This window comes from Colletotrichum siamense, assembly GCF_013390195.1.
Source record: "Colletotrichum siamense strain Cg363 chromosome Unknown KSG_Cg363_contig05, whole genome shotgun sequence".
Taxonomy (NCBI): Eukaryota; Fungi; Ascomycota; class Sordariomycetes; order Glomerellales; family Glomerellaceae; genus Colletotrichum; species Colletotrichum siamense.
Genome location: NW_023501018.1, coordinates 3,292,486 through 3,311,061, shown reverse-complemented (window position 1 = coordinate 3,311,061; position 18,576 = coordinate 3,292,486). Strand labels below are relative to the sequence as shown.

The 18,576-nt window shown below is 54.6% G+C and overlaps 6 protein-coding genes across 6 annotated transcripts; 3 read left to right on the top strand and 3 right to left on the bottom strand.

Annotated features, from left to right (window-relative positions):
• Positions 1-1,267: 1,267 nt before the first annotated feature.
• Positions 1,268-3,040, bottom strand: CGCS363_v008447 (Uncharacterized protein; the record flags this gene model as incomplete). The annotated part of the gene is made up of 9 exons (XM_036640296.1): positions 1,268-1,385; positions 1,483-1,699; positions 1,755-2,047; positions 2,094-2,111; positions 2,167-2,261; positions 2,314-2,358; positions 2,423-2,431; positions 2,503-2,699; positions 2,920-3,040. The coding sequence occupies 9 exons, from the start codon at positions 3,038-3,040 to the stop codon at positions 1,268-1,270; spliced, it is 1,113 nt and encodes a 370-aa protein (XP_036494106.1).
• A 449-nt stretch (positions 3,041-3,489) lies between these two features.
• On the top strand, positions 3,490-4,181 carry gmf1 (Actin-depolymerizing factor gmf1; the record flags this gene model as incomplete). Its single annotated transcript, XM_036640295.1, has 4 exons — positions 3,490-3,492; positions 3,594-3,696; positions 3,792-3,925; positions 3,990-4,181. The coding sequence occupies 4 exons, from the start codon at positions 3,490-3,492 to the stop codon at positions 4,179-4,181; spliced, it is 432 nt and encodes a 143-aa protein (XP_036494440.1).
• Positions 4,182-4,377: 196 nt separating this feature from the next.
• On the bottom strand, positions 4,378-5,412 carry nbp35 (Cytosolic Fe-S cluster assembly factor nbp35; the record flags this gene model as incomplete). Its single annotated transcript, XM_036640294.1, has 1 exon — positions 4,378-5,412. The coding sequence occupies one exon, from the start codon at positions 5,410-5,412 to the stop codon at positions 4,378-4,380; it is 1,035 nt and encodes a 344-aa protein (XP_036494443.1).
• A 1,239-nt stretch (positions 5,413-6,651) lies between these two features.
• Positions 6,652-7,823, top strand: LIA1 (Deoxyhypusine hydroxylase; the record flags this gene model as incomplete). The annotated part of the gene is made up of 2 exons (XM_036640293.1): positions 6,652-7,193; positions 7,313-7,823. The coding sequence occupies 2 exons, from the start codon at positions 6,652-6,654 to the stop codon at positions 7,821-7,823; spliced, it is 1,053 nt and encodes a 350-aa protein (XP_036494789.1).
• A 166-nt stretch (positions 7,824-7,989) lies between these two features.
• On the bottom strand, positions 7,990-8,461 carry RPA12 (DNA-directed RNA polymerase I subunit RPA12; the record flags this gene model as incomplete). The annotated part of the gene is made up of 2 exons (XM_036640292.1): positions 7,990-8,261; positions 8,347-8,461. The coding sequence occupies 2 exons, from the start codon at positions 8,459-8,461 to the stop codon at positions 7,990-7,992; spliced, it is 387 nt and encodes a 128-aa protein (XP_036494445.1).
• A 691-nt stretch (positions 8,462-9,152) lies between these two features.
• Positions 9,153-14,964, top strand: rad9-1 (Protein rad9; the record flags this gene model as incomplete). The annotated part of the gene is made up of 3 exons (XM_036640291.1): positions 9,153-9,303; positions 9,359-9,548; positions 9,606-14,964. The coding sequence occupies 3 exons, from the start codon at positions 9,153-9,155 to the stop codon at positions 14,962-14,964; spliced, it is 5,700 nt and encodes a 1,899-aa protein (XP_036494444.1).
• Between the last annotated feature and the right edge of the window lie 3,612 nt (positions 14,965-18,576).

Genomic DNA, 18,576 nt, shown 5'->3' with positions numbered 1-18,576 from the left:
ACCGTGCTTCATCTTTGGCTCCTGTGGTGCCCCGACGGAACCATGGGAAAACGACCTCATGGTTGCGGTAGCGCACAGTGCGACGTGGGCTGGAAGAGATGAGATGCCCGATAGCCCAACAGACGGACAGCCAATCCATGTCTTTGAAGGTGACAATGCAACGACTGGGTTGTATTCGCAGTCTGGCCTGTGTGGAGCATGAACTGACCTCCCATCACGTCTTCACATTCGGCTGACTCGATGCAACAGGCATAGCGTGGCCGAAGCGGTTGCCAGAAGTCTCAAGAGGTTTCCTCCCGTGCGAGAGAGCAAGCCGTCGATAAGGATCCGCAAAGAAGCGGCCCCATCTTGCCGTCACGCGACGGAGCCACAGCCAAACGTTGACGAGCGTTCGTCCAAGACCTCAAAGATAGCACCGGTCCTAACCCACACTCATCTCCCGCCGAAACGGAGCCAGTCTCCAATCGGTAGGTAGCCGGGACGCATATCTCGCTCTTCGTGCATCATCTTATTGGCGATTTACGGTGAGCGCGGTCAGCGGCTGCAGCAAACTCGGGTTTTCTAGAAGCCCTGGAAGAATCATTTCGAGTCAAACCCCTGACTTTGCTGCAGCATCGCAACCTGCAGCCGGCGCGTGGCGACAGCGGTGCGGCCACGACGGCGACGCGTCCGGCAAGGGTCCTGCGCGTCAGCATGCAGCGTTACGGATACGCACGCTTGTCATGGGCGTCATGGAGATCGCTTCCTCCATACGAAGAGCAGCGCTGGATGGCGCGTCTGCCTTGGATTGTGGGTTAGAATTACGGGATCAATCGCCTGCGACGTCGAGTCAGTCTGTGCGAGTTATCGTCTCCCGCTGCCGTCAGAAGATCTGCGATAAAGTCCACGTCTTTCTCCACATTGACCGAAATTGACTGCCAGGTTCGGCGAGGACCGTCCCCACGTGCGGTCTCTGCGCCTTTCCAGGTTGGCCGGGACGACTCGGGCGTTGTTGCGGCAGCCTACATCAAAATACGGCGACTAGCCCGAGTCTAGAGACCGAAGAGGCCGGCATCGACTGATCCAGACGGTTGGCCAGCAGCGGACTATTGAGACTCTCGTGGAACGGAAAACAGCCTCATCCATGGTTCAACATTATTACGACCACATAGTTGAGATGACAAGGTTGCAGCCGGAAATCCCGACAAGGACATGTAATTGCCGCATCTCGACACCACGTTCTTCGGAGCGTGGGGGTCGCTATCTAAGTGGTTGGGGGCTGTAGGAATTACTCGAGGGGCTTGCCTGCTGTGGCAGCTGAATCATCCTCGCCCTCCACGTACACACGCTTGCCGTTGACACCCGCGACAACCTCATCCACGATGCTCTCAATGTAAGCCTGGTCCCTGCGACGCAGTTAGCATTCGTTTATCACGATCTGGGCGGGGCCTCGAGGGATGAGATTGAGCTTGTTTCCATGCCGCCCAGGCAACGTCAGCTTACCTTCCGACCAAGGTTACGGTGCCGTTCTGCTCCCACCGAGGATAGCTGCCGACTTTGACGCCCTTCGGCTCCACCTTTGCGGCAAGCTGGGTCAGGTAACCGGCGACGGCGCTCTCCGGAAGCGGGGTGGAGATGAGCACACGGCAAAGACCCTTGCCGTCCGGATCCGTAAGCCGGGGGACGATGCCGGGCTTCAGACCGTCCAGGAGCTTCTCAACTACAGACGTGTTAGTCAGCCGCACTTTTCAACATGAGCACGCGCTATGTCTTACAGAGCCGCGGGACGCCGGGCAGGATATGAATGTTGCCGTTGACAACGTTGACGGGAACCCAGAGGTCCTCGTGAGGGAAAAGGAACTGCTTGCTGGCGTCACGCTTCTCATCAGTAGGCAGGATGACCATGCGCAACTTGGCCTGCAGGGCGGGGGAGTCAACGTTCCAGTCAAAGTCGGGCTGGTTGGGGTGCGGCTTAGAGAGTCTCTTCATGCGCTCAAAGGCATCCTGGTTGAGGACCAGAGGCAGGTCGAAAGCCTTGGCTATTGACTGGTAGGTGATGTCGTCGTGCCTGCTACTGATGAGCGATGTTCAGGAGTTGCCCTTGGATAACCTACGTTGGGCCAATGCCGCCACTATGATATCTTGTCAGCGATTGATGGCTTGAAGGCTTCACTTTGGAATGCAAACCTGGTGACGACGAAGTCGTAGCGGTCACTCATCCGCCGAACAGCCTCGACGATCTCACTCTCGTCGTCCTCAATGACTTCAACTCTTTTCAAGTTCTGTCTCCAATCAACATCAACCCAGCCTTTGGGGTTCCGGAAGTCAACATACTATGCCGAGGTTGAAACACCACTTGGCCATGTAGGCCGAGTTGGTCTAGCCAATGGGTTAATACGGCTCAAGCCTTTCTGCCGATCCCACGGCGCTGGGCCGCACTCACATCAACCGTCTACGGATGCAATCACGATATCAGTCACCATGGTCAGAAGTAGCATTGAGCGGGTTTTGTTTCTCTCTAACCTTTCCACCGAGGACTTCATCGCCTATGATCAGACACGCCGCGGTGTGGATGGTGCGGGTGTTTCGCTCGTCGGCTGAGACCATGATTCTACGGGCAAGACCGGATACCGGAACGAAAGGCTTGACGGGCTTTGCGATTGTGTAGGCCGAGGGGAGATGGCGAGATAGCTGGGAGAGGCGGGAGAACATGAAGTTCTCTGTCTTGTTGTCAGTTGATGTAGAGGGGAGGGAAAAAAAAGAAGTGGTCTAGGTTACAGTGAGCGAGAATGAGTTGGGATATGCAACTGGCTGCTGTTAGCTGCACCTAGCACTCAAGCTGACTGGCTGAGCTGCTGCTACGTTATTGCGTCTTTTGGGGGGGAAGCTGGCAAAGGTTGATGGATTCGCACGAATCAAATTCTCAGACGAAGCGGATACGCAGGAGTGAGAAGGAGAAAGGGACGGTAAATGGATTGCATCGAATCGCGAGCTTCGTAGGAAAAGCGCGGGAATGCCGCTCTTCGGAGGTGCGCTGGGAGAATGTCGGCGTCACTGACATGGTGGGAGCTCCACGCTGCTGCTGCGGGTTGAGTGCGGTCACAGGTGGGTGAGGTCACAGGTGGGGCGACCCTCTCTCACAGCTCGGTGCTGGTGCCGCTGCTACAGTGTGTTGCTGGACAGCTGTGTCGGCTGCCCTGGCCTGAGAATGGCGGGGCGCGGGCTGGTCTCAACTGTCGCCCAACGAAGGGCGGGGGAGGGGAGACGTGGACGAGGGAGGGGTGGCTTGACTTTTCGATCTGACGTTCTTATTGTTGCGGCTCGTACCAAGCACCGGACCTTGGACCCTGAACACCATTTGTCAACAACGCCTTCACGAGGAGCGGCGCAACTCTGTCAATCAATTTCGCTTTTCGCTAGCTGTCCAGCTGTAGTCCCGCCAGACACTTTGTCGCATACCTCGAGCAATCCCGAATACCCCTCCATCACCCCGCTCCGAAACCAGAAGCCATGGTGCGCAAGCTTCTCTCTCCCCCGCTCCCCGCCATCGGCCGTGTGCCGTCTGTCTCATCCGATTCCCCGCTGACGGTTGCGTTCTTCTGTGCACAATGTAGGCGTCCGAGTCGAGGCTGTATACCTTCTCGCAGGAGACCAAGGACCACCTGCGCAAGTTCCGTCTGGGAACCTCGCGGTCGAATGACCCGCAAGCTGTCATCTGTATGTACGTCTCTGTTGCTGGTCCGAAACGGGACGCAGGCCTTTGTGATGGGAAGTGGTTTGGCTAACGACGGTGGCGACCTCTTTCTCCGCAGACTACATTGACAAGAACACGCACGAGATCAAGCAGGATGACGACAAGGTTGTGTACAAGAGCCTCGAGGAGATTGGCGACGACCTGCCGGACCACAGTCCGAGATTCGTGTTGCTGAGCTACCCTCTCACACTGGTACGTTGCTCCCTGGCATGGCGCGCGGAAAGGAGACGACGAGGCTAACATGTGGTGTACACAGCCCTCCGGCCGCCTGTCGGTGCCGTACGTCCTGATCTACTACCTCCCCATCACCTGCAACAACGAGATCCGCATGCTCTACGCCGGCGCCAAGGAACTGATGCGGAATACGAGCGAGGTCGGCCGCGTGATTGACATCCAGGAAGCCGAGGACCTGGAGGAGATACCGTCCAAGCTGGGGTCTGCTGCGTAGGCGGAGGAAGCATGAGGTGGAGGCATACATACAGAGAGAGGCATGGCCACCTAACCCATGGAGTTGATGGCATGCGGCATGCACATAATACGAGCCATGAAGTCAAACACTGCATTTGCAGAAGAAAATGGGATATCTTGATTGAACGTGTGAAACTCATTAAACGCCAAACATCCAAGACCTAAACACAAATTCGTTACTCTGGCAAAACCTCCTTTTCATCCAAGCCCATCTGCCTGCTCACGTTCCGCACAACCTCCTTGAACGCAACACACGCGGGGCTGTCGGGGAAATTGTCAAAGAAGCTCTCGCCGTAGTCGCACGCGATGCCGATCCGCGGGTCCAGCGGCACGCTGCCCAGGAACGGGATGCCCATCTCCTGCGCCAGCGCGCGGCCGCCGCCGGTGGTCGCGCGGAAGATCTCGCTCTGGTTCGTGCACTTGGGGCACACGAAGCCGGCCATGTTCTCGGCGAGGCCGAGGATGCGGATGCCGGCCTTGCGGCAGAAGTCGATCTCCTTGCGGACGTCGAGCAACGAGACCTCTTGCGGCGTGGTCACGACGACGGCGCCGTCGATGCCCGAGTCGCGCAGGAAGGTGTTGACGGAGAGGTGCTCGTCCGAGGTGCCCGGGGGCGTGTCGACCAGCAGGAAGTCGAGGTCGCCCCACTCGACATCCTTGAGGAACTGCTTGATGAGGCCGTTCTTTTTCGCGCCGCGCCAGATGATGGCGGCGTTGCGGTCGGGCAGCATGAACTGGATGGACATGACGCCGAGGTTGTCCATGACCCAGACGGGGGACCAGCCGGCGCCGGAGACGTGGATTGTCTCGGCCTCGACGCCGAGCATCTTGGGGATGGAGGGCCCGCAGATGTCGGTGTCCATGATGCCGACGGAGGAGTCCTCGTTGGTGGCGAAGGCCTGCGCGAGGAGGGTGGTAAAGGTGGACTTGCCGACGCCGCCTTTGCCGGAGAGCACGAGGATCTTGTGGCGGATGCCGGAGAGGCGGGCGGAGATGAGGGGGATGTCGGGGTCGGGCCCGGTTTTGGCGGTCGCGGCGCAGATTTGCTGGTTGGGGCAGCCGTCGCAGGAGGAGGCGGTGCCGGCGGTCGGGGCCTCGGGACCGGGACAGTGTTCTGGTTCCGGAGCGACGAGCTGGGGGGCTTGTTTTTGGGGGTTGGCGAGGACGTCGAGGGTTGAGGCGTCTGTGTCTGCTTCGAGGGAGGGTGCCATCTTGGAGGGGGGTTGCCCGGAGGCGGGGTGACGAGCGAGGAAGGTTGGGGGTGACTGAAGGCGAGAGGGAGGTTGAATGAGATGTGAGATTGGTAGTAGTTGGATGTGAAATGGAGAGGTGAAGGTGAATTGAGACCAGGCCTGGTCCGGGACCGGACTGAGGTTGAGTGAGGTGAAGTTGATTGATAAGCCGGGTTCAAGTCGTGTTCTGTCGCGGGGTTAGTAATGCGATCTTGAAGTCTGTTTAGACGGATGACTTACTTATTGTGTTCTCCTTTGGTATATCCGCGGGTTGCTTCCAAGAAGCGGTTGTATTACCACTTATGTTTATGTCGAATCGGTACAGTTAGGGTACAGTTAGAGTTGAAGGGTGACAAAAGAAGTCGCTGTGAGTGGTGGCGAAACCGAGCCTCACAAATCCGCGGAGACGGTCGACCCCACTTAATAGAGTCACCAACCAGACGCTGAATAACAAGAGCCTGAGATGACAAAGTTTGCTGTCATCTGGTCATGAGTAGATAACAGAGAAACAAGTTAACATAGAAACAGCAAAAGAGTCAACACAAAACTCAGCGTCTCATGAAGAATCATAGGAATGAGCAAAAGGTAGGTCCATCCAGGATTCGAACCTGGGCCTACGGAAGGTTCTGGGTGTGAATCAGAATCCGACGTCCTAACCAACTAGACTAATAGACCAGTGAAGGCTTATTGTTCCTTGCGAAAGTTGCCGGATTGCCAGTCCTTGAAGCGTCAAACGCAGTCGAATCGGGTCAGCTCCATCAGTGCCGCGCTTGATTTCTTGCAGAAAATGCGACTGTGGTGGGCAGTGTGGCCCGCTGTCGTCGGGGCTGCAGCCTGAGAGGGTGGAACCGTTACAGGGCCCTTCAGCGTTCCACGGGCAGCGCTGAAGTGAGGGGCAACCTTGGAAGATCTTATCGGGCGCCAAATCACCCCGCCGCTGCCCCTCGCAAAATTTCTACTATGTACAATCTTTATCAGATCCGAACAGTGACTGACTGACGGACGCCGCGCCGCCGCACCACCACTACCGCACCTCGGAGGTAACTCTTTTCCCCCCTCGTACGTAAGAAAGCCCTTTTCTGCTAACAAAATCGGCCCACGCCTTTACCTTCCCCCTTCTTCGCCTCACTTTGCAGCTTTGATATTTACTATCTTTTCTTTTCTCTGACTCTTTTGCGTTTTCAAGACACAGATACCCCCAATAGACCACCAGCAAAAATGTCGCCCTCCGCCGTAGACATGCCCGAGTCCCGCGAGACCCTCGAGGCCCTCGCCGCCGCCAACGCCGCCTCCAGCGAAAAGACCACCTCGCAGACCGTCGCCGAGCTGCGCAAGACCCTCACCTCCGAGGCGAGCCCCCTGCCCATCCGCTTCCGCGCCCTCTTCTCCCTCAAGCACGTCGCCTGCAAGGACAAGAGCGCCGACGCCGAGGCCGCCATCGACGCCATCGCCGCCGGCTTCGCGTCCCCCTCGGCCCTGCTCAAGCACGAGCTCGCCTACTGCCTCGGCCAGACCGGCAACCTGTATGCGGTCGAGCCGCTGCGCGCCGTCCTGCGCGACCTGAAGGAGGACCCTATGTGCCGCCACGAGGCCGCCGAGGCGCTCGGCGCGCTGGGCGACGCGGGGCAGCTTGAGATCCTGAAGGAGTTCAGGGACCGCGAGGGCGAGGACGTGTGTATCGTCGAGACGTGCGAGATCGCTATTGATCTTATTGAGTGGCAAAACTCTGAGCAGAGGAAGCTGGAGAAGCTTCAAAAGAGGTATGGAACACACACTACACTGGCACCACAGACGAGAGTCTTTTCTTTTGGAAGGAAAGGGTATCATGTTGTTTTGTCTATGCTCTATGTTCGCTAACGCCGTGACCCGCGCAAAACAGCGACTTCACATCCGTAGACCCCGCGCCGCCCATGGAGATGTCGCAGCGCACCGTCCCGGAGCTCGAAAAGACCCTGATGGACGCCTCGCTGCCGCTCTTCCTGCGCTACCGCGCCATGTTCGCCCTGCGCGACCTCGCCTCGCCCCCTGACCTCCCCACCGCCGTCCCCGCCGTGCTGGCCCTGGCCAAGGGCTTCGCCGACTCCTCCGCGCTGTTCCGCCACGAGATCGCCTTCGTCTTCGGCCAGCTGTCGCACCCGGCGTCGATCCCGGCGCTGACGGAGGCGCTGAGCAACACGGAGGAGGCGAGCATGGTGCGCCACGAGGCGGCCGAGGCGCTGGGCAGCCTGGGCGACGAGGAGGGCGTCGAGGCCACGCTGCTCAAGTTCCTGCACGACAAGGAGAAGGTCGTGCGGGAGAGTGTCATTGTCGCGCTGGACATGGCCGAGTTCGAGTCGAGCGGGCAGACGGAGTACGCGTTGATTCCGGAGGGTGCCAAGGTGGCTGCTTGAGGAAGAGCACGAAAAGGGAAGCGGGAGATATATAGGTAGTTCTATTGGGTGTCGCGGGGTGGGATATAGATCATTAGTCGGGATAAGGTACTTAAAAGCGACGGGTAAAAAGTTTAGTGTATTTCAGTTGTTATGAGACCACCTGAAAATTGTCAGTTCGTCTCTCTCACTCGGGTTCCCAGAATGTGTTTGTGAGAAGGGCATACCTGAAGCCACAGTCGCAGTTGAAGAAGATGGTACTGCCTTCGTCTGCACTACGCAGCTGGACCGCAGAGAAGCGGACCTCCTCTCTTCCGCACTTGGGGCATGTCTCCTTGATCGTGGCCTCGGTGCTGATGTTCTTGTCGAGGGCCTGGACGTTGGATTGGAGCTTTTGGCGGAGCTGGGAGGGGAAATCGGAGGGCTTCGTCTGGGTGACGATGGTCTTGGATCCGGTGTCTGTCAAAGTGAAGTGTCAGCTCTCAGTCGCAGAACTGAGCCAGCAATTGGCAGATCAGATCGAATGCGCCGGCGATCGACGTACCCTTGTTCTCGGCGCCGCAGCAATCGCAGATGAGCTTGTTCTTTTCAGAGCCCATGGATGCAGGCAGCAGGTTGCCGCAGTCGACGCAGAAGACGAGGGTTCCAATGGCAGACATGGTGACGGTGATTGCTAATTGCGGTGGTTGTGCTGATTGACGTAGTACTGCTATTCAATCTCTAAAATCGAATGGATCGGAAGTATCGCGCGGAAAGACCGACAAAATATTTCTGCTGGAAGATTTTCGGATCGCCTTATCGTTATCGGCTTTCTTTCCTCTCCTATCGGTTCTCTTATCGGTTGGGGAGAGACAAGACAGGCAGGACCTGGAGCCTGCCACCTGGTGCCGGATTAACCGACACAATACAAGACAAGGCAAGGCAACAACCGCCCGCGCCCCAGGGGAAACAGGCAGGAACGGAACAACTGGCCACTGGCTGGGCAAAGCTTGTGCACAGACCACCCAACCGACAAGGGTCTTTCCACGCAAGGCTGTCGCAACCTTCCCACTTTCCCATCCCAATCACGACCTTGACGTCGACGTGATCGCGACTCGACATCTGTCCCGCGGAACCTGCCATTAATCGACGAAAATCACGATGCAACTGCCTATCTTCTGACGAACACCTTTTAATAGACTATTTCTCCCGCCTTCGTAAACGAAAGACCTTTCCCTTCACGTAGATGCGAATACCCTCGAGCGCGCGACTCGCCAACCGACCTTGACGTCCCACCGACTTCGATTTCTTTGACCATTCCGAGAGAACATGTCTGTATGAGAGGATCGACGTCCGAGGACACTCGTCAAAATGGTGAACAGCCAAGGGGTCATGCCTAATGGCCCTCCTAATGGCGGCTACATGCAGCCTCAGACGGAGCAGCGCCCGATGGCGCGACCTTTCACCCTCCCGGAGGCGTTGCCATTCTCGCCACAAACCTCTGTCATCCCGTTTACCTCTGGTATGTTTGGGTTTGATGCCAGGAGCTGCTGGTTTTCTGTGCTCACGTAAATCAGATCTCATCCCAGATCCGACCATTGGTTCCGGCTCGCTTGCAGCGAGTGTATCACATCTCTTCAACAGCCAGGAGTTCGACAACCTCAACAAAGAGGCGACCGGACCGAACCAGAATCACGGGTTGAAACACCTGAAATATGCCGTTGATCATGTGCTCCACGACCTGAAGCCGAATCAACGGACTTACTAGTAAGTGGCTTGCAGTGTCGGGGAGACGCTTTGTATTAACCACAATGGTCCGTACAGCAAGTTCAAGTCCGTACCGAAGCCGAACCTTAACTCGAATGCGAGCCCAACGGGTGGTTATCAGAGCTTGAGTGCGGGCTTGTCTCCCGTGGCCAAGATGATGTTCGACAGAGCTCCGACTTTCATCAAACCGCCTCCCGGGGCTGCTGGTCTTGCACCTCCGAACGGACAGGCGACGCCTGCTCAACCGTCGCAGCAGCCTCCGTCAACACCAAAGAGCTCTGCATCATATCAGAGACTTTCATCGATGCACCCAGACCCGCATCAAAGAAACAATTTCAAATTCGAGGTCGCGATCCCTTCTAAGAAATTCGATCCGAGCGCCTACGTAGAAGTTCCTGAGCATTCGGCACCACCGCAACCCGTTCGCAAGTCGTCAAAAGAGAAGGAAGTCGCGACTCCAGCCCAGGCTCCTTCCGCGCAGCGAACACCCACACCCACACAACCTCAAAAACCTGTCAAGCTTGAGTCGGCCCAGCAAACTCCTCAGCCCGCACCTGCGCAACTTCCTGCCCAACCAGAGCAACCCGCTCAACCCACTCCTTCCCAACCTATCGCCATTCAACCCGCGCCCCCTCAACTAGCTCCTGCGTTGGCACCAAAGCAACCCACACCGCCCGGTGCGTCACGAACCCCTGGCGGCGGCGCATTCACAATCGAGCTTCCCCATGCGCCCGGTTTTAACAAGGAAGAGTACCTTGAAATGGCTGTCCCGGACTCACCAGATGAGCCGACTGGCTTATCCATGCGCAAACAAGACGGCGCCTACCAAAATCGACAAGACGAGATCAACACAAATCTTAACCAACGACAGCGAGCCGAAGCCGCCCTGCAAGATTTTGAGCGACTGACCAAGACTGTTTTCGAGGCCATTAGAAGTGTTCTCGGAAGCGAGCCTGGTTATGAGCAGATTGCGACCTTGAACAGCGACAACGTCCCCATCCTCACGGCTTCGACCCAGCAAAAGCTTCAGACCTCGATTCAAAAGCTCATCGACCTCGGAAGCTACAAAGACGCATCCATCGACGACCTTCAAATGACCCAAAGACTAAGCGAACCGGGGCTGTCGCATGTGCTCAATCTCGATTTCAAGGTTGACGAGTCCTGGGGTGAGTCCGAAGTCTCAGGCTTTTTGAACCAGTTGCCGGACATCGAGATGGGACTCAAGACTGCTCGTACATGTCTGCGCATCATGTGCGGCGGTAGGGAAGAGAAGCAGATCTACTCTGAAGAAATCATTCAGAAGTCGATCGATGTTTTCAAGAGTGTCGTCGAAGGCATTGTCACTCCTGTGGTTGAGATGCGCGGTTCCGGCTCAACATCTGCTCTATTCAAGTTGTTGCAACCATACAAGAAGGCGATTGGGCCTGTATTGACAAACTGCCAGAAGCTGTTTGCTTTACTCGCCAAACTCGTCACATGTATCGAGCTTTCCGACACGGCTCTCGGCACCTTGGAGTTCGCCGCCTCAAGCCTCCTTTTCGTCGACAACGCCTACTTGGAGAAGGACTCTGTCGTCGGAGTACAGAAGTTTGATGGTATCCGTCTCGTCGCTATGGAAATGCTTTGTCAGATCTTCCTCGCCAAACCCGATCAGCGCCGTGGCATTTTCGACGACATTCTGACCTCACTGGAGAAACTACCTGTCGGAAAGCAGAGCGCCCGTCAGTTCCGCCTGTCAAATGGCAGCAGTATTCAACCTGTATCAGCTCTCATCATGCGTCTTGTACAAGCAAGTTCTGGCAAGGTGGAGGAAAAGGGTACGCGCAGCCGGGCGATGATGAACGAAGACGACGAGGATGAGGAGATGCCTCTTGCTGGAAAACCAACTGTGGTAGCTACCGTCAAGTCCGAAGAGTCAGGCGCCTCCCAACACCAGCTTGCCCTCGAGGAACTCAAGGCCGTGACGCTTCCATTGACTGAGGGCGCCACGCACAACGCTAATTACGTCGTCAACTTTATGGTCAACCGTGCTTTGAAGTCGACCAAGTCAGGCGATACCCCTTACCGTAACCTGCTAGATCTGTTCGTCGAGGACTTTACGGAATGTCTCGACTCGCCGGACTGGCCCTCTGCGGAGCTCATCCTGCGTCAGCTAACATTTTACATGATGAAGTTGTGGGATGGAGAAAGGACCGCGGCACCCGCCAAGAATATGGCTCTCGAGTTGCTTGGCGTGATGAGCGCTGCCATTTCCAAGCTACGATCGCATGTTCGCAGGACAGCCAACTCAACTGACGGCACCGATTCTAATGAGCTGTCTCGATATCTGTCAGAATTGGCGACATCGGCTTTGGAGCAGAAGTCTCGTATCGAGCACGACATATCCTGGTCAGGACCCTACCGAGCAACTCTAGAGCATCTTCAACAGCGACAAAACGACGATCCTCATTTGCAAGGAGCCATTTCATTCATGATTGCCGACTGGGCTTACAGAATCTTTTCTGGACACGACGCGATGCAAGAAACTTACGATTCTCTCGAACAAGAATTTGGCCGCCTCGCTTTCCGCCTGCGCATGATGATCGAAGACCGCCGATGGCTTTCCAACGAGTACACGTTCAAGGACGTTAGCAACAATCACGCCAAGCTCTCTTACGCCATCATTTTGCTCCGTTCACCATTCTGCGAACATTTCCAGGCCATGCTCAACGTGCTCCTGAAAGCCATGGCTAGTGACCAAGCCACTGTCCGAAGCAAGAGTCTGAAGAGTATCAATCAGCTTCTGGAAACTGACCCAGCTATCCTCGATGGAGACTCCGTGGTCGTTCAGCTCATCATCAACTGCTCAAGCGATTCATCCCCACAGGTACGCGATTCTGCCATTGGCCTCATGGGCAAGTGTATTGCACTGCGCCCCAGATTGGAGGATAAGATGGCGGAGAGAATAATTGAGAGATTCATCGACTCCGGTATTGGTGTGCGCAAGAGAGCCATGAAACTGGCAAAGGACATTTACCTCCGCAACCAAAGCAGAGAAATTCGCAGTGCCATCGCGAACGGCTTGCTCCACCGTGTACAAGATCCGGACGAGGGAGTACGAGAACTAGCTCGCCAGATGATCGAAGAAGTCTGGTTTGCTCCGTTCTATCAGGTTGACGATACAGCGGCGTACAAGACATCACTCACAGACCATGTCGCTCTCATGATCCAGACTGTCAAATCTGGTAACGTGGGCGCCGTCCTGGACAAGGTACTTCAGTCTATCCTTGGTGGCCAGAACAAAGCCAGCTCAGGACCTTTTAGTGTCAGCATGAAGTTGGTTGAGAAGATGTTTGAGCTCATCGACAACCTTGACTCGGATGATCCTACAATTCCATCAGGAAGAGACGCGCTGCAAGTCCTTCAGATCTTTGCCAAGGCCGATGCGAAACTGTTTACTTTTGAGGAAATCCGACTCCTCAAACCCCATCTCGCCAGCTTTAGCGGCACCGACGATCTCACTGTGTTCAAGGCTGTGACGGTTATTTACCGCCAAGTATTGCCGCAATTGTCGGTCAAGTACGCCGACTTCCTCCGCGAACTACGAGAGCAGCTTCAGAACTCCGTGGGCAGACTGGGCAAAGCCTTGCTTGACGATGTTATTGCCTGTTTGTGGATCATTGCAGAGCTGCTGGACAACCGTGACAAGCTGGCTCACTTGGGTGCCTCCAGTCTTCGTGGTGTCGCTAGTATGCGCAACACGGCGATGGACGCCACAAAGCTCCAGAAGTTTGCCAGATACTCGATCATCGTGGGAATGGTCGGCAAACATTGCGACCTAGACTCCGAGATTGCTGTCTTCAAGAAGATCTTTCCCAAATACTCTGGCACTTCGGTCGCGAAACTCATGGTCGACAACCTTTCACCTTGGGCAGACGCTGCACAACCCATGGAGGCAAGGAAGCATGCTCTGGATGCCATTGGTCTCATTTGCCAGGCGCACCCGCGGAACTATGTCTCGCCAAACGTGTACACCAAGTTCCAGCAAGTGTTCGAAGCCAGGCTTCCGGCACTGGAGAGCGCGGTTCTTCGTTCCTTCAAGGAGTTCCTCCTGACTGAAGAGAGGCGATCTGAAGCTGCTAGTGCAGCTGCCGCTGCCGGTCCGGAAGGGGACAAAAAGCGTGAGTTGACAGTCATGGGCGGAACTAGCTTCGACGACGTGGCTAGCGCAACTACTCAGCGTTTCTTGAAGGAGATTACTCGCATCGCCCTCGCATCCCAAGACGAGCACGCCTTCCTGGCTGTGGAGGTGCTGGGCAGCATTAATCGACAGGGTCTTGTGCATCCCAAAGAGACGGGTGTCACCCTCATCACCCTAGAAACCTCCTCTGTCCAAAGGATTTCCGAGGTCGCCTTTATGGAGCATCGAGCTCTCCACGAGAAGCACGAGACGGTTATTGAACGAGAATATGCCAAAGCGATCCAGTCCGCATACGAGTATCAGCGGGATATTGTCCACGACACCCGTGGCGCCACCGAGAACCCCTTTCAGTCAAAGCTTCATCTTTTGATGGAAGTGCTCAAGGTGAGCAAGTCCAAGAACCGTCAGAAGTTCCTGGAGAAGCTTGTTGGCCAAGTGGATTTCGACCCCTCGAAGTTGGACGTATCCAAGCCGCTGCCGCCCCACGTCGAGTTTGCTCGATTTATCATTGAGAACCTGGCTTTCTTCGACTATGTTACGGTCGGCGAAGTCTTGGTAACCGTTACTACCATGGAGAAGTTCTTCTCATCGACTGGCTCTAGCATGGCTCACGTCATTGAGTCAGAAGTTTTCAACATGCGCATGGACTTGGACCAGCCAGCTGAGCCCCAAGCTGATGGACAGCCCGTTCAGCGACCTCAGCCAACGATTACTTCGAAGCGTTTGCGGCAGCTGACGTCTGGATCCGTTCTTATGCTGTGTCTCTGGGAAGCGAGAACCTACCTCCGACGTCTCTACGGCCTCAAGCGCGAGACAAAAGCCAAGCCTACTGCAAAGGACCTAAGCAAGGCACCAACTAAGGTGCAAGCTGTCACTGGCGACAAGTTCTGGGAGGAGGTCACGGCGCACACAACCGCTTTGGCGTCTCAAGAGCAGACACTGGCCATTGAAAAGTGCAAGGCCTTTGTCGAGCTAATGAACGTCGACAAGGAGTTTAAGGTTGCAGATGAGGATGAGCTTGATGGCGAGGGCGACGGCAGCGCTAGTGACGCCGAAGACGACGGGCCCGCTGCTGACGGCAGAGGCCGGAAGCGCAAGGCTGGCAACGCGGTTGGACGACCCAAGAAGCGCCAGCGCTCTACTTCACGCCCACGTGGACGTGGACGTCCCCGCAAGAATCCGGTTGAAGCCGAGGAAGATGCAGAGGCTGACTTTGACGACATGGATTTCCTCTAAAAGTTGTGACACAGCAGTTGCTTTCGACGGTGTTTTTCAATCGCGGCCAAAACTACTGCAATTATAGAACAAACCAAGGAGGGAAGCACCCTCCGTGTACATGTACATCAACGACATCTTTGCACACACGAAACAACATACATGGCATAATCAGTCCAAGGAGTCTGCATTAAGAAGGGGAAAGACTTTGGAAGTGGTCGAGGCATGTCTTCTTTTTTGCTAATTTGGTCTTGTGTCATTCCTCAAAAAATGGACTCGAGAAAGACGAAGGAAGAGAGATTTGAGTGTGCAGGACATGGGCAATCGATCAAAAAATCAAGGCGAGGCGTTTTTTCATGTTATGAGGGGGCGAATGAGGAATCAGCGTGGGAGGCTTTTGAGATTACGGGATAAAATATCTTGTCTCGCCCTCTGCGCATATGGGGGTTTTTGCTTCTGGAATGATACCTACTCCTTACTGGCCTTTGCAAAGATAGTTTGCGAGGCGAAATGCGAGTTATTTGAGTTACTTGAAATGTCTCTACCTAATTTCCGTGAACGAGGCCACCTGGACACCATCCGTGGGTTCAATGAAGTTTGGCTTGCAAAATTGGGCCAACCAATACTCATTGCTCAGTTTACTCCGTCGGACCTATGCAAAACCCAACTGGAAGCGAAACTGAATGCGAAGGACGAATGAAATCCATTTGCTCCTATGGTTGGGCAGCCATGCGCATGCCCTCAGACTGCGCCTCATGCCAATATATCATGTCAGCTGTTGTGATTTATGCCGCAAAGTCCAAGCAGGCTGTGAGTTCATTGACACATTCTTTCGTAAACATGTCATGGACATCTTCTTAAACGTCCGCCGCCAATGTCGACGCGTGGCATTTGAAAGCATCGCACTAGGCTTTCTTGTTTAGGCCACGACAGTCTTTGACATAGCCTGCTCTGCCAAGCAAGACAGTGCGTAAGTCTTCCTCTTGAAACACTATTCTTTTCCCGGAGAATCAATCGCGAGTTTGGCAAGAGCTATCCAGACGTCTCGCGTTTCCATCGTGGTATCTGCCTACATCGTCTACTTTGATTTTCCTGATTCATCCATCGCAAACTCCCAACGGAGAGGTACCCCAATTCAGTATGACGTCGAAAAGGGACTACGACTATCAATGGACTTGGACTTGCGTAAGTCGTTCACACTTCCCAGTCACGACTGCCCTCATGATAACACATCTTAGTGCCAATGTGGTGACTCGGGGATGAGGTGCAATGCGACGCCCGGCTGCCCTTCTTGTGACGTTCTCCGATGCGCAAACTGCCCCTTGCAGCAGGTTAAGGTACACATTGGTGCCTTGGACGAAGAATATCCACACAGAGAGTACCCGGAGTTGAGCGCTTTGAACATCGATTGGGACCAAGATGAACCTGCACCGGACGAAGATGCCAGCACTTCGGAGGCTGAGGGCACTGTCCAGGATGAAATTGCGACCATACTAGCCACAGAAAACCCCGTTCTACAGAAGGACACAGCACTCACCGAGCAAAAGGTTTCCGAGGCACAGAAAGAGCTCGTGGCGGCTATATGGAGACAGTCTCAGAAACAGAAACGCGACACGACTCCGAACGTCGACCACTTCACCAATCCATCAGACACGGGAGATTTGCCAAATTCCCCTCCGAAGTCAGAGTCTGTAGAGATTTCTTACGCACCACCTCCTCTTTCTAGCAATGCAGAAGAGCTTGAGGGACTTCAGCCCTTCGCCACGGATGCATGTCGCACTTCTGGATACGCGAGCGCTCCGATCGGATCCAAGCCAAACGACTTAGTGTTTCGAAGACGGCTATTTAAGTCTATGGACGTCTCCATAGGTGGAAAGTCTGAAGATGGAGAATCCCGACATCGACTGCCATCCTTCCAAGACTCTGAGTCATCACCTCATACACAGGCACAAGGCGTCGCTAGAGAGACCCCAGCGGCCGAACTGACTTCACATTCAGTGTACAAAAACAACGCAACACAGCTGAAGAGCACCGATCTTGGTTTCGTTCGCCATGGATTTTATGACATACATGTTAACGTTCCAAAGGCGGAATCAACCAGCGTATACGCTGATGAACTTGACTCGGTTTTCTCAGATAACGAAAGCATATTCTCAGGCGTAGAAAGTAACAGTTCAAGATCTTCGGTCCAAGGCAATGAACTAGAGGCTCTTCGTGAGTTCGTTACGGCTCTCTTCACCAACGACGAAGATCTAGAGCATGCGTTCAGGCTTGGCCTGCAACAGGGAGCTATCGGGGCCGAGGCCATGACAAGAATATCAGCCCGGGCTCTGCGACTTATGGGAAAGACCCTACGAAGTGAGGCCACAACAACAGAGCAGGAATACGGTGCAAGACGCGTCAGAGCTGATTCCAAATATATCGCCTACTCCCTGAGGAAAAAGTACGATCCAGAGTTCGCAGCTCTTCGACTCAATATAGATAAGCCGCCGATGTCAGCGGAGGAGCAAGAACAACATCTGCTTAGCATGCTACAAAGGATGCGTGCCTCGCACATAGGGACTCCAGGGCTGGTTCGTGACCAGATTGACATGGAAGATGACTCTGACGTCAGTGATACTGACGAAATCGACATAGAGGATGATCTAGAGCTTCTTCTTCGGAAGAAAAAAGAGATGGAAGAGTTCATCATGAAAGGCGATCACATGAAAGACTTCATAGAAAACCTCCGAACGCTACCTATGGCAGAAATGGAAAGGGTTCAACAACCAGCAAAAGAGAAGGTTCTTGATCAAGAGCAAGATAACCCGCAGGAGAGCACTCAACAGGATTTCCACGAGCAGGATCGAACGAAGACTCTTCAAACAACTGACGACCTTCATGAGGCGCGCATCGGAGGTAGTCACAAACATCCTCATGATGTATGGGAAGTAGGCCACTCGTTGCCTGAGATTATCGACAGATGGACCCCCCATTGGGTTGACTTTCTTTTGGAGCCACCGATATCTCCTGGAGCAATTCGTGTTAGATGGACCTGCGTAAGAGCTGACACCATTCTCATGCCACAAAAACATTACTAACGAAGTGAAAATCCAGACATGTGGCAAGAAGCTTTATGACGATTACAACAATCTCCGAGAAGGGCAACTACACAAGCTTAGAACTGTACTATCTGGACCAAAGGCATCGGAAAATGGTAAAGCTGGAAGCAGAAGGTATTTGTCAATGGACTCGGTATCCCATGCCGTCAAATGGACAACATCATTGTTATCAAATGTCGCGGATGTTTTCAGAAACAAACAAAGGATAAGTTCCGGCATTCCGCTGCATGAGTTGACAGTGACACATGCTCCGACACCTCCGCAAGGTATTTCGAGCACACGAAGGAACAACCTGTTTATCCTGTTCAGTCTTCAAGCTGGAGGAGAAGGGTCTGCTAAGGTCTTGCGTCATGCGGATGTTGAGCCGTCAGATTTGGAAAACGACAATGACCTCTTCCAATTCCTCAGGCACAGATTTCACGCTGAAAGAAAGCTGGCTTCGCGAATGTCCCTGAGAACAGTTTCTGTGATTGGTAATTGTATGGTATGTAGCCACTGTCCCACCGCATACCAATTTGCTAAGTCGTGAAAC